General features: G+C 30.3%; 1 protein-coding gene and 1 long non-coding RNA gene across 3 annotated transcripts; one reads left to right on the forward strand and one right to left on the reverse strand.

Annotated features, from left to right (window-relative positions):
- Positions 1 to 5939: 5939 nt before the first annotated feature.
- On the reverse strand, positions 5940 to 10717 carry LOC107632026 (putative LRR receptor-like serine/threonine-protein kinase At1g67720). 2 transcript variants are annotated; one of them, XM_016335653.3, is made up of 15 exons: positions 10417 to 10717; positions 9763 to 10306; positions 9165 to 9676; positions 8923 to 9052; positions 8594 to 8665; positions 8428 to 8496; positions 8287 to 8358; positions 8074 to 8142; positions 7794 to 7948; positions 7455 to 7705; positions 7148 to 7274; positions 6993 to 7058; positions 6725 to 6911; positions 6503 to 6635; positions 5940 to 6408 (listed from the first exon to the last, which is right to left on the reverse strand). In XM_016335653.3, exons 1-15 carry the CDS (start codon positions 10508 to 10510, stop codon positions 6079 to 6081), a joined length of 2811 nt encoding a protein of 936 aa, XP_016191139.1. In that variant the 5' UTR covers positions 10511 to 10717; the 3' UTR covers positions 5940 to 6078. The 2 variants fall into 2 exon arrangements, with proteins under 2 accessions (XP_016191139.1, XP_020975657.1); XM_021119998.2 differs by lacking the exon at positions 8287 to 8358 and having other exon boundaries at positions 10417 to 10531.
- On the forward strand, positions 6027 to 7154 carry LOC148572731 (uncharacterized). Its single transcript, XR_015907730.1, has 4 exons — positions 6027 to 6139; positions 6237 to 6401; positions 6550 to 6735; positions 6844 to 7154. It is a non-coding gene; the product is annotated as an uncharacterized LOC148572731 (long non-coding RNA).
- Positions 10718 to 13590: the final 2873 nt, after the last annotated feature.

Here is a 13590-nt window from a genome sequence, read left to right on the forward strand (position 1 = left end):
AATGTAAAAATATCTACTAATATTTTTTTAGCACATTCTATCAGATAATATCTCCAGTAATACAAATTTAAAATAGTGTTAAAATATAATCAAAACTAATTCTTTGATTTTGTTCTCAACTATTGTGAGTAAAAAAATATTTTCATTGTACTCTTAATTGGTCTATAAAAATTATTTGCATATTTTATTTTTAAAATTTTGTAGTGTTGGGAATAAGGAGTATGACTACAATCCAATCAATCATGTATCAAATAATTTGTTATTGTTATTATATTAAAATGTTAATATAATAAGGTCCTTGATTAAATTTAGAGATTTATCATTGTGATAGTGATCATAATATTGAGAGATAAATCTTTTATAATTTAATCTAAATTATTTTTTGTCATAGGATTATTAAAAAAAGGACATTAATAATCCGGAAAGATCAATATATATATATATATATATATATAACGGTCTTCATTGGATGAAGATTAATAGATCTCATTTATTAAATTATATATATAGGTGGTGCATATAGAGATATGACCATTGAACTGACTCACTTTGAGAATTTCTAATGGTTATAATTACTGCATATTTGTCAATAGGATATTCTCAAGATGAACATAGTAATATAGTTTCCTTTTGACCTGCGACTGTCATAGTAATTAACAATGTATTTATTATACTTTGATTCCGGACACCTAATACCCTAGGGTGCTAGTTAAATGGATATTGGGTATAATTTAAATACTTGTAGAATTAATGATTAGTTAATAAGGAATCCGTCAACTCTCGGTAAAGAGTTTGAGCTCTATGATTATAATGAATGAGATGAATAAAACCTTGGCCAAGGGATTGAATGAATGAAGAAATGAGTTTCTTAGGTCATTCACAGTTCATTATAATAATGGTAACAAGTTAGAGTTTGACAATTAAATCATACTCTAAAGGTTAACCAAGAGCTGGAAAGATGGAAGGAATTATACTTTGTTCTTCTCAGGTTCTTAGTAAAAATATATTACTTCATACTATCGGGTCGTTAAGGAGTGTTGCTAGACGCCAACCTTGATTAATAAATTTAGTATGACTAATTTACTACCCGCTTAGTATTGAACCTATGGGGTCACACACTAACGAGTGTTCTAATATTTGCTATTAAAATTATTTAATTATTATTTTAATTTGATCAAATAAATAATTATATTAATTCAAATGAAATATTATTATATTCTTTGCTAGTACCAAGAATATAATAATAATATGATAATTGAGAATATTAAATCAGATTTGAGAATAATAAGTTATTTTATTTTTTAATTTGGATGAGATCCTAACTGATTCTGTTTCAAATTGAGTTATGATATGATTTATAAATTTGATGGATTCAGATTTAGAATTTCAAGATATGATTTAAATTTGAATTGAGATTCAATTTTAAAATTAATAACAAATCTCATACTATATATATATAAATGCCAAGAGTAGAAGAAAGGTGAGAGAATAACAAGCGTTTTATTCCTTTACCTCTACACACATAAACGTATGTGAGCCTGATTCTTGGAGAAGAATTTTATGGCGTGCAAAGAGTTGCAAGAGGTTTCTCAATTTAGATCAGATCCATTGGTCAAAGAGTTGACAGCAAATGTTGGTCTCAGTGTGGATACGCATAGCGCATTCGTACCATCGAAGGAGAAAAAGATTTTTTACTAGCGTACTCAGGTATTTAGATCTGATATATACATCTATGTATTATTTCTAGAATAAAATTTAAGCACAAAATAGATCTTTAGGATTACTTTCTTTTCTTCCGCTGCGTATTATGAACACATGGTAATCCTTCATATAGTATAGATATTTTTTTGTAAGAAATATTTGAATTTATTCATCATATTTTTCTTTACAATTATATGAAGAGGTATTTTCTGCGGTGTTAGTAAATTATAGTTAAAAATTAGTAAAAAAAAAGAATTTGGATCCTCTAAAGTTTGAATTTCACTTTAGAAAGTAAATATGATCTCTCACCATTGATTTCATAGGTGGGACCAATAATAAATATGAAAGAGAAACTATTCAATGACAGAAGATCACACTTTACTCTCTAAAGTGAAATTCAAACTTTAGAGGATATAAATCCGTAAAAAAATGGTTAACATTTAATTTTTGTATCATATTTTTTCTTACCGTTATATCAAGAGGGTATTTCCTGTGGTGTTAGTAAATTATAGTTAAAAATTTGTGAATAAAATTGTTGACGGTTAATTTGTTTAGTTATTACAAAAGCAATTATCAATAACATATTAAAATAAATATAATTATAAGAATTTTAAAAAATAATTATATGTAAAGTATTACAAAATAATAAAAAAGATATAAATAGTAAAAGTAATAAGAGTATTTTTTTAAATTTGTTTTAAAAATGCAATAAATATTTTTATTTTATACCTAATCATCTAATAGAATTATTTTTAAGTAGATAGGCTCCTCTTTATTTATTGGTGTAAATATTTTTTATAGACGAACTACGAATTTGTGAAATGAAGTAATAGTGATAAGAGTCTTATATATGATATATAAGTAGGTCAAAATAATATAAAATTTGAATATTTTTTAATTTAAAATTTGATATGATAATATTATTATTATGACACTTTTAATAAGATATTTATTATATTCGATTAGTGCTTTATATTTTTATTGAATAATAATATGTAATAATTTACTTAATTATGAGATTTATGGTTTTAATTTTTTTAAATATTTTATTAAAAAGTAATCAGCTAATTTTTAAATTTTGCCAAATTATTAAAATTGATAATATGGTATTATTAAAAAAAAGACATGACCTAAATTCAATATATATAAAAAAAATAGTATCAACTTTATATAATAAAAATAAATAGATAAATAGATAGATAGATTATTCTTCTATTGAAATATCTTTTGAGAAGAATTTTTATTTTGATATATATTAGAAACAAGAAATTTTGCCAAAATGTTGTTGCGAGAGTGTTACACTTTACCTTTGAATGAAAAAAAAACCACACCATTTTAGGCTCAATCATGGTATATATGCATTAAAATTAATTATTAATATAAAATATATATTAAAAAATAAAATATATATTAAACATAAATTAAATAATATATATTTATATATAAATACATAATAATTAATTTTAATAATTAATTTAATATACACATAATATTTTTATTTAAGTGATTCAATTATAACCATAACTTTTTAGCAATATTTTTAGATTTAAGAGTTTTGCGAACTTATATCCTAAGAATATGTTAAACATATCATAAAAAAATATTTTATAAAAATTATTATAAAAATTAATTTTTTTTTTACATTTTTAATGTATTAAATACATAAAAAATATTAAAAAAAATTGTATTATTTTATTTTAAATATATTTTTAGAATATAAATTAGTTAAATTCTAAATTTAATACGACTTAACATCATATGAGTATTGGGATTGAAAGTAATTAAAATTTGTACGTTTTAAAATAATTGTCGTTTGACTTTTTTAATATATTAAAATTAATATATTATATATAAGTATATTAATTTTTTTATGTATTAAATAAGTAAAAAAAAACCATTATTTTGTAAAATATAAAGAGTATTTATATTTGTGTTTTCCAATAATTGATGAATTCAACTTTTTTTTTTTGGGGGTATCTCCTTCTTTAACTAAGAAATCATTTCTCTTTAAATAGTATCCACTTGTTTGTTGATTATATATTATGGCTGTTTTCGTTACAATTGTTTTTTGTCCTTATTGCTTTCTCTCTCTCTCTCCTCTCATCATTATGCGCCTGTTGCTAAGATGACTAATTAGGTTTCCATGGAAACACAAGGTATTAGTAGGTTTGCTCATTATCAACCGCCAATACTAGCCTTTTTCTTTTCAAAAAAATTCTCCTTGGATTATTATATTGTAATATACTAATATATTCTTCCCATCAATTCAACCGAATAATTTTCTCATATAAAATGTATAATGAATGCCATTTGACTTTATCAATAATGTTTCAGAATCATGCCTTAAAAATAACGTGTTAATGTATTTATCCCAATTATATATAAAAAAAAAACATTACAAATATAAAGGTAATTCACGCTATTAAAATAAATAAAAATTAATATTACATAAATATCTTAAATTAGAATTATTTATATATTTTATCTTGAATAATTTTATATAAATCAAATAAATTCAATTCAATTCATATTAAATATAACTTGAATGAATTAAATTTAGATTACTAAAATACATAATAATTATATATAAATCAAATTAATTAAATTTAATTTAGTAAGATGTCAAATTACATTCGAATTAAAGTTTGATAAATCCAAGCAAATACACTCCATTTATCATGTGATGTGATGTAGCATAATTGTAAAGATAAATAGAAACAAATACTTTCAATTTACCATGTGATGTGATGTAGTATATTTGTGAATGTCAATAAAATGAGTTTTTACAAATTTCAACTGCACTAATTTCATTCACTGGCTGCACTTGTTTTTGGACAAAATCGATTTAGATAACTCATTATGCTAGCAAGTTTGCCAATGTTAGAAGGAATTAAATGGAGTCAATTAAGCTAGCAATAAGATGCTGCTCACGTGGCACATTAGATTAGATAATTGTTCAAAAGATTAGAGATTGAAGAAATGTTACACATGTATGTATTTTTTTTTGTTGTTCTTTAAATTATGTAGCTTATCCTAATCCCCCTATGTTGTACAGAAGAAAACACAACTATGTTATCACCTGTTTGAAGCAAATTAGATTAAATATTCGAATAAAGGAACATTAATTATTATCATCATTAGCATTGAATTATAATGGACTCATACATAGTTACGTGTAGGTACAGGAAAGGTGCTCAAACAATCCATCAAAGTAGGGCAAAATCTTAATCTATCCTAAGAAGATTCTGGATCACAAATATGATTTCTCCATGTTATATTCGTTGCTGTTTCAATTTTCAAACAGTGATTAATGTTGTCAATTATTCGTCGTCAGAAAAAAGAAAAAAGAAAAAGGAGTTAGTTATAGGGCTTCAATAAGTTGAGACAACACGACACCACAAGGGTCCAAGTCCAACCCAACACAACACACAGGTTGGTTTGGTGAGGCCATAAAGTTTGTTTCTTGCAACTTGCAAGTGAGATTTTAGTTGATTTACTAAATATGTTGTTTGTTAGGGTTTGTTTGGGTGAGCTTCTAATAAAAGATCTTTTTTTGAGTTATTTTTTTTAAAAGATCTTACGAAGAAATAAAAGTAATTTTATGTTTAGATATCTTATGCAAAAAGATTTTTTTATTTATTAATTATGTTTGGGTATAACAATATAAAAGTACTTTTTTGTTTATTTATTACATGAAAAACATTTTTTTTCTAAGAAAAAAAGATCTTTTAAAAAAAGATGTAAATTATAACTTCTCAAAAAAGATGTTTTTTTTTATTTTTCTAGTGCTTTTACTTTTACTACTAAAATTTGCCAAACACGTTAAAAAATAAAAAAGATATTTTTTTAACAAAATAATGACGCCCAAACAAGCACTTAATATGTTACATTCGAGTTTGAATTTTAGCAATAATTATGTAGTAAATAGAACCTTTAAATATGTGTGTAAGTGTGATATAATACATAAAATTGAGAATTGTCCAATCCATCCCACAAAAAAAAATTGTTTCTTTTGCTTGTCACTGTTCATTCCATAAAATGTCAATTTTTCCAAATTGATATTTGATGCCATCTTATCTTTTACTCTATTTGCTTATTTGTTACTCTATTTGCCCATTTGGTCAATCATGCGTGTCCCTTAGTTTTGGATCATAAATCTCCTTCAACCAACACACACAGATATGCTTATGTTAATTGATCCTAATTGATTAATTGCTGTCTCAAATTTAACAATATAATCAAATTTAAATTGCTCATTTATTCTTGCAACTAGCCAAATACTAAAAAAAGAAGAATTAGGGTTTGTCATTCACTATGTTGTAACTGTATGGATGGTGTTTGACATAATGCCTAATAGGATTACTGATTGCTACTCATTTATCTTGCTGATGGGATGCAGCCACTTGAGGAGTCAGGACTCTCAATTTCAAGAAAGCTTGTGAGTAAAGTTTTCCTAGAAGACTGTGGTTTTCCTGAAGTTGATGATGATGATGTTGATTTTAGCTTATTTTGTGCTTCTATTTCAATCTTGGTAGCATCTTGTATAGCCAAAATGACTTCTTGCATCCTTGGCCTTGATGCACCATGCTGTTGCACACATTGCATTGCAATCTCAACAACCCTCCAAATGGATTCAATCTTCGCATTCCCTGCTATACAAGGGTCAATCATCCTCATCACATCGCCTTTTCGGATTAAAGGTCTTGCCTGCAAAATTTTCATTTTCATCTACCATGAATTCTTTAGCTGAAATCCATAATGTTAAAGAAAGACTAGTTAAATTATTCAAAATAATATATACCCAGTGAACAATATTCATATCATCACCATAATCTTCTGGTGACACAGGCTTTCTTCCAGATATCAGTTCTAGAAGAACAACTCCAAAACTATACACATCACTCTTTTCTGTCAACTGTTGATTTGCATAGTACCTGCTTATAGAGAAAAGTACAAACTCAGTTCAGAACATTCAGAAGTAAAGAAACTGTTGATCATAAGAATTTGAGACCCCATGGCTTACTCAGGATCGAGGTAACCTATGGTTCCCCTTGCAATGCTTGATATGTGAGTTAAATCTTCTTCGGCTAGCCTAGAGAGTCCAAAATCTGACACTTTTGCTCTCATATTGATGTCTAAAAGAATATTGCTGGTCTTTACATCTCGGTGAATGATGCTGGGATTGCATCCTCTGTGCAAGTATTCAAGACCTGTAGAAAATAAGTCTGTTTGTTCAACTGTTAACTTGGAAGAACTTAACTGGACTGAGAAAGGTAATTTTACTACTGAACCTTTGGCTGCATCTTCTGCAATTCGAAGTCGACTTAGCCAGTCTAAGTTCTTTTGCTTGGAAGGTTCTGTGAAAACATTGGAAACACATGTCATGGGACAATTTGTAGTGCTAAATAAACAGATTAAACGAAAACGTAGGATTTAGTTGTTAGACCATGAAGGTGATCCCTTAAAGTGCCATTGTGCATATACTCATAAACCAGAATATGCTGATATTCTTCTTCACAGTATCCAATCAGAGGAACCAAGTTCCTGTGATGAATTCTTGATAAGAGGGCTACCTGCATTTGTTATTCTACAATCAAAGGTCTGAAAATTAAGAATTTCATATATTCTCGTAGTTTCTCTTGTCTATTTGTGGAGAATGCCATGCTAATAATAAAATATACTGAATACAACTCCTTTGGTTGAACTGCATTTCTGCAGGTAGAAAAATTCTTTGTAACTGAATTAAAGTTCACCTCATTAACAAATTGGCGGTTCCCATGGCTGGATGAATCAGTCATAGTCTTAACTGCAACCTCTTTTCCATCTTTCATTCTCCCATAATAAACAGATCCAAAGCTTCCTTTGCCAATTTTCTTCGAAAAATCATCAGTAGCTTCTTTCAAATCTGAGAGTGCTATATAGCAAGTGGTACCTTCATCCGTTAAATTTCCTCGAACCAATGAATATGCAGTTGAAGGTTTAGTGCTTTTGTGTGCAGAAACACCTGCTGGACATGAGAATGCTAAGTTGAAAAAATTGTAGTTAAAAAAAAAAGAGCTTAAATAGTATCGAATTTGAATTGACCAACTAGCCTTTTTGTCTCGTTTGAGATTTCCTTCTCTGCAGCAGTAGTAACAAAGTACCTATGAACAATAGTAATAGAATTGCTAGTACTCCAATTGAAATTCCAAGTATCAACTTGAAATGCTTCTTGCTCCCTCTATGTAGTCCAATATTTCCATCATAGCTAGAAGACAGAATAATTGTGGTTACAAGACTAGCTGAAAAGATCATACTATCATACAATTGTGGATCATAATCTAATCTTACATTAAAATACAAGAAAGATTTGCTGTTGCTAAGCTTACTTACTTGAAAACAAATTTTCCAGATATTAATCTTGCTGGTATTTCCCCACTAAAGGAATTATTCTGTATGAACCTGCCATAAATTCACAATTCTGGTATGATTGATAAAAATACAAGGATAATTATATGGTGCTTCGAATGAGAAATAATTGGAAATAATTTGATCCATAAATCAAAGTTTGAAATGAGAAACATCCATGAATATAAGTATACATACAGTGCTTGTAAACTTGGCAAACTACCCAGGTAAGATGGTAGAGGACCAGTCAATTTGTTGTTTTCTAAATGGCTGCAAGAGTCATCAGTTGAAAAAATGAAAAGAAACTTAAGAAAAGAAATAAAGAAAGAAGGAACTTACACAATCTTTAGATTTATAAGATTGCTCATGTCAGGTAGTGTTCCTGTAAGTGAGTTTCCATCTAACCACCTGAGCGAATAGGATTATATTACAAGGAAAACCAGTAAGGAAAAAAACTAAAGCAATTTTTTATTTTTTATTTTTTTAAATATAATGATGTACTTACAACTCTGTCAAAGCATCCATGTTATTCAGTTCAGGTGGGATTTCACCTGTCAAATTCCTTCTTGATAGAACTCTAAAATAAGTAGTTGGAATTTGTAAAATTGTAGTCAGTTTCAACTTCCGGTATATATTAAATAAGCAAAATGTGATGTCAACTTTTGAAATATTTGATGATGATTTTCCATTATAGTGCTTCCAAATTTACTCCAACTGTGTAGAAATGATCATAACAGATAGCCCATTCTACAATACTGAGTTAATATGGCAATGCACTTGATTAATGTTGGAATGGAACAAAATTTTCAACACAAAAAAGATTGAAGATGTTACATTTTTGAAATTCTTGGAGGTGTAGTGGCACTGCAATTTATCCACTCCCAGGGAGTTGGAACACAAGGATCACCTTCATTCATTTGCAAACTTTCAGCAGACGCCGATCGCAATGCATTTACAACAGTTGCTGCAAAATGAAAATAAGAGTATAAATCATTTCAATGGAACAACCAAGTAATCTGCATGTTCCATACAAGCAATGCTATATGTGCAATTGTATACTGATATCAGTAACTTACAATCTTGCCTGTCAGTCTTTGAAGCAATCCGTACATATTTGCTTATTTCCATTGCATTAAGGAGAGGTCCTCGAGTAGAATCCGGGGTTGCAACAAAGTTGAATGACAGAACAAAATCCAGACTCACATTCATGTAACTTGGTTCATAAAGAATGTAGCTACCATTGACATTCTCAGCAATGTTAACAACTGCATTGCTATAGTCAGGTATATAAGGCTGCTTCAACTTGAATTTTCGAACCTCATTTTTACCAAGATCTTCAATTTCTGCGAAATACGCGTATGCGCGAGCATTGGCAGGGAAATCCTCTAAATTCAATCTATAGCTAAGTACTCCTTTTGTGCCAACAACTGCAGTTTGCATAACTCTAACAGGCGGATACTCTCTTGTCCCTATATCTATGTTCCTTGTAGTACTAATTCTCTCTGTTCCGGGTGCCACCCCTACAAGAAAATTTTGCCTTCTAGCTAGATCAGAATCCCAAATTCTATCATATGGATCATCCGGGTACCTGACATTAATACAAAGATTAAATCAAGACCATGCTTAACCAAGCTGCAATATTTCAAACACTTTTAAGGCTACAAGGCTCCACACCTGAGAGATGCCTCACTTGGAGCACCAAAATTGATTCTTGCAGCTACTTTCAAGTAGTAGTTATCCTCATAATCAGTGGCATACATAGAAAGATTCAAGGGTCTAAGCTCAAGAGTAGATATAAAAGGAGAACCAGTTGTGGCACAACACATGCAAACATCAATGGAATTTGTGGGTGCCCTTATAATCATTTCTTCAATATACACTCTTTTAGCATCATATATAGAGATAGTGGCCCATTTTGTTGCATCCAAATAGAGCTGAAACTGAGGGTATGTGCCTCCATTTTTCAGCATTCCATATTGAAATGTTGCTCTAACAAGATACCTTCTTCTCTCAACTGTGCTTAGTGTGTAACATTGTTTCTTGCTGTCAATGGGAAAGTCTCGGCGCGTTCGATACTGAACCATGGTTCCTCCATTTGGAGCATCTTCTACTTCCACTGGAGTTCCATGGTGCATCTTGTCAGAGTCTGAAATCCATGACAACCCTGTGCTTCCATCAGTGTAGTTACTTTTCCCTCCACAATCAATGCTAACAAATTCTACATGACATGGTTTCAAATGAATAAATAAACTGATGAAGTTTCATGTTTCAATAGTTTTTCCTTCAACTGAGAATTCAATTGAGGAGCATAAGACTAAAGAAAATTACCTTCAAGTTGTGAAACAGAAAGTGGAGTCAGCATAAGAAGTATTATACTCAGGAAGAGAGAAAATAAATCCATAGAGGTAAAGCAAGACAACATAGGAAATCTTTGATTCAAGAATGTTTTAAGTGATTGATTATGTTAACAGTTAATATCTGTCAGTTCAGTATCTTCAACTGCTATGTCCCAATAATTACATTTCAACTTTTCTCTGATTGATAAGTTTGGTTGATTGTTCATTCACGTTCTTATATCTTTATCATTTGGGGTTAGGAATCTTGTTTTTTCATTTTAGGCACAACTTTTTTTTTTCTCCTTTTTTTTTCCCATTCTGAAAAAGTGACACAAAAGTCCACAAGCTACAAAGTGAGAAAAAGATATATAGCATTTTTCGATCAATCCACTTGTTATTGTAAGAAAAATCCAAATTTAATTTTTCCTGGTTATCAAATTTGTCTTGGGCGCCATGGGACAAGAAGAAGATATTTATATGATGGTAAGATTTGGTCTCTCCTTAGATATTTTAATAGTTTTTTAGACAGAATTTCAAACCACCCTTTGAATTTTTTGGTATAATTTGGTGATATAATATGAATTAAAGGGAGGAACAACATAACTGTGATTAAAGGATGACAAATACAAACGATTAAAAGTGGAGGTAGGTGATTAGAATGGAAGGGGGCTTAAATTTAGGCACTTTACTTCCTTTAATTAGTGCTTTATCAGAGCGCATAAACCTGTGAAATTGTATAAATAAATAACTTTGAACAATGTTGTGCTCTCTCTGCTTTCTAGAGTTTGAAAAAGTATGCATGTCATGTGTGGCCTTGGTATCAACACTGTGGCCTGGGTCCCCTCTCCCCTCTCTCTCAAATCTCAATGCAATCAATTCCATGGGTTCCATCATCTTCTTTACAAGTATCCAAATTTCATTATTAAAATTTCATTAGCACCCTCACAGGATTTATAGTCTCAAAACTCAAGACTTTTTAAAAAAGGGATGAGCTTATCTACTACTCAACTAATTTAATATTGGTTCAAAAGGTTAAATGTAACATAATTAAGTATATATATATATATATTCAACCATATTACATATTTATTTAAACTATAATAATTATAATTGAAATTTTCACGTAGACATGTTTTTCAGTTGCAACATGCAATCAGAGAAAGACAGGTTGCAGAATATCTTCTGTTGTTTCTTCCTGAATCCTGAGATATTCCCCACATACACAGAACAGTGTTATTTGGCCATGCATTCAGCATAGCTTCTTCTTCAAGCAATAAATAAATAAATAAAATGGAAAATTTAATAAGAGATGTTGAGTCACTGAAAAGAAGAAGCAAAATTCTTCTTTTCTGTTTGAAGTCAACAAAAATGATTAGAGGTTACAAATGATACAGGTAGAGCATGATAAAGTTTAAAAAAAATTAAAGAACATTATAGAACTTAAGCTTGGTCTAGAATCAAGTATGATGCAAGTGGTTCTTATCAAATTAAAAGACTCATAAAACTACTTGCAAGTTGTCCACCTTGCATAATCAAAAGTTTAGTAAAAATTTGCAACTTGAAGATAAATTAGCTTAGTTGCAATTTTTGACTTAGTCAAGAAATGAGTTGTTACATAAGTTAATATTTATCAACTTGTCATACAACTTGATAAAGATGAATGTAAAAAAAGACTCTAGTACACACACTTGTGCAATTTGCGTGCGTTTGGTTGGTGTCCATGTACACCAAAAACATAGACACAGTGATACATGTCTATCGTTTGTTTGCTGAGACACAAATTTTTAATGGACACGGTCACACACAAGTGTTCATGAAATAGACACAATTGATAAGACACAAAATTTTACATTTTTATCCCTTCCTTTTTTTGAAATACCAATTATGTACCTTAACCCTAACCCCCTTTTTTCCCATTATCTTCTTCATTCTGAGTTTCTAACTCCAGAAAGGCAGAAACCTTCCAACATCCAGATACCTTTTTTCTCTTCCCTTCTCCTTCCTCCATCCTCCTTCTTCCATTGTTGTGTCCCTCCCTCATCCTTTCTCCCTCCTCCCTTCTTCATCTTCTTCTGTCACTACCCCATTCCCTCCATCACTCCTCCCTCTGCCACCGCCGCTGCTTCCACTCCTTGCCACTCATCCAGATCTGTACTTACCACTGCAACAGTCGCAGCGCCGTCGCCATACAGTTCTCACATAATAGAAAAATCGCATTGGCGTCACTGTCTAGCCGTAACGAGATAGCAAGTCGCACCGCCGTCGCATCGCTGTCATCGTCCACCTCTCGCGACCTAGCAACTCACAGCGTCGTCGTCATCCACCTCTCGCAACCCAGCATCTCGCAGCACCCACCCTTCCCAATATAGGAACACTCGTAGTGCCGTGCTATTCGACTTCCTCCGTTTTACAACTCCCATCGCCTTCCAGTTACTCGCAGCCGCTACTGTCTTCTTCTGCCCTTCTATTGTTGTTAGCGCCATCTCTCAATCTCTTGATTTTTTTTTTTAAATTTTGGTTTATTATCACTGTGATTGCTGGCTTGCCTCTCTTTCTCTCATTTTTTTTGAGATAGATAAATGATTGTTGTTAAGAAATTTATCACAATTTTTTTGTTAGTTATATATTTTGTTAGATGATGGTGGTGATTGTAGATCAGGGGCGAAGCTAGGTTAAAATTGAGGGAGGGGCCAAAAATTAATATTGTAATAGAAAAAAAAATAAAATAAAATTTTTAAGAGGGGCTAAAATAAAATTTGTACACAATTTATAAAGAAAATTTGAAGTTTGGGAGGGGCCATTGCCCCCCTTTTATTATATGTGGCTCCGCCCCTGTTGTAGATGGTGATAGTGGTGGTGGTAATAGTGTTACTGATGAGGGTAAATTTGGTATGTTGATATGAATGTAAATTAGTGTATTGTTATGTATATTGTTATCAAATATAATAAAAAAATTTGTGTATATTTATGTCTATGTATTGTTATGTCTTTGTGTCTCTGTCCATTACTTTGTGTCTTTGTTACCAAACGGAGCCTTTGTGCACAATTTGATCAACTTATAAATCAAATGCAGGTCCACAAAATACTATATATAAGTGGTTAAGGTATTTGCTAATGTATATCATATTTTGCATAGAATTAGTGAGTGAAACTTAGAGAAAAAAGT

The sequence above is a fragment of the Arachis ipaensis genome, chromosome B3 (assembly GCF_059453495.1).
Source record: "Arachis ipaensis isolate K30076 ecotype BB chromosome B3, ASM5945349v1, whole genome shotgun sequence".
NCBI classification, from domain to species: Eukaryota; Viridiplantae; Streptophyta; class Magnoliopsida; order Fabales; family Fabaceae; genus Arachis; species Arachis ipaensis.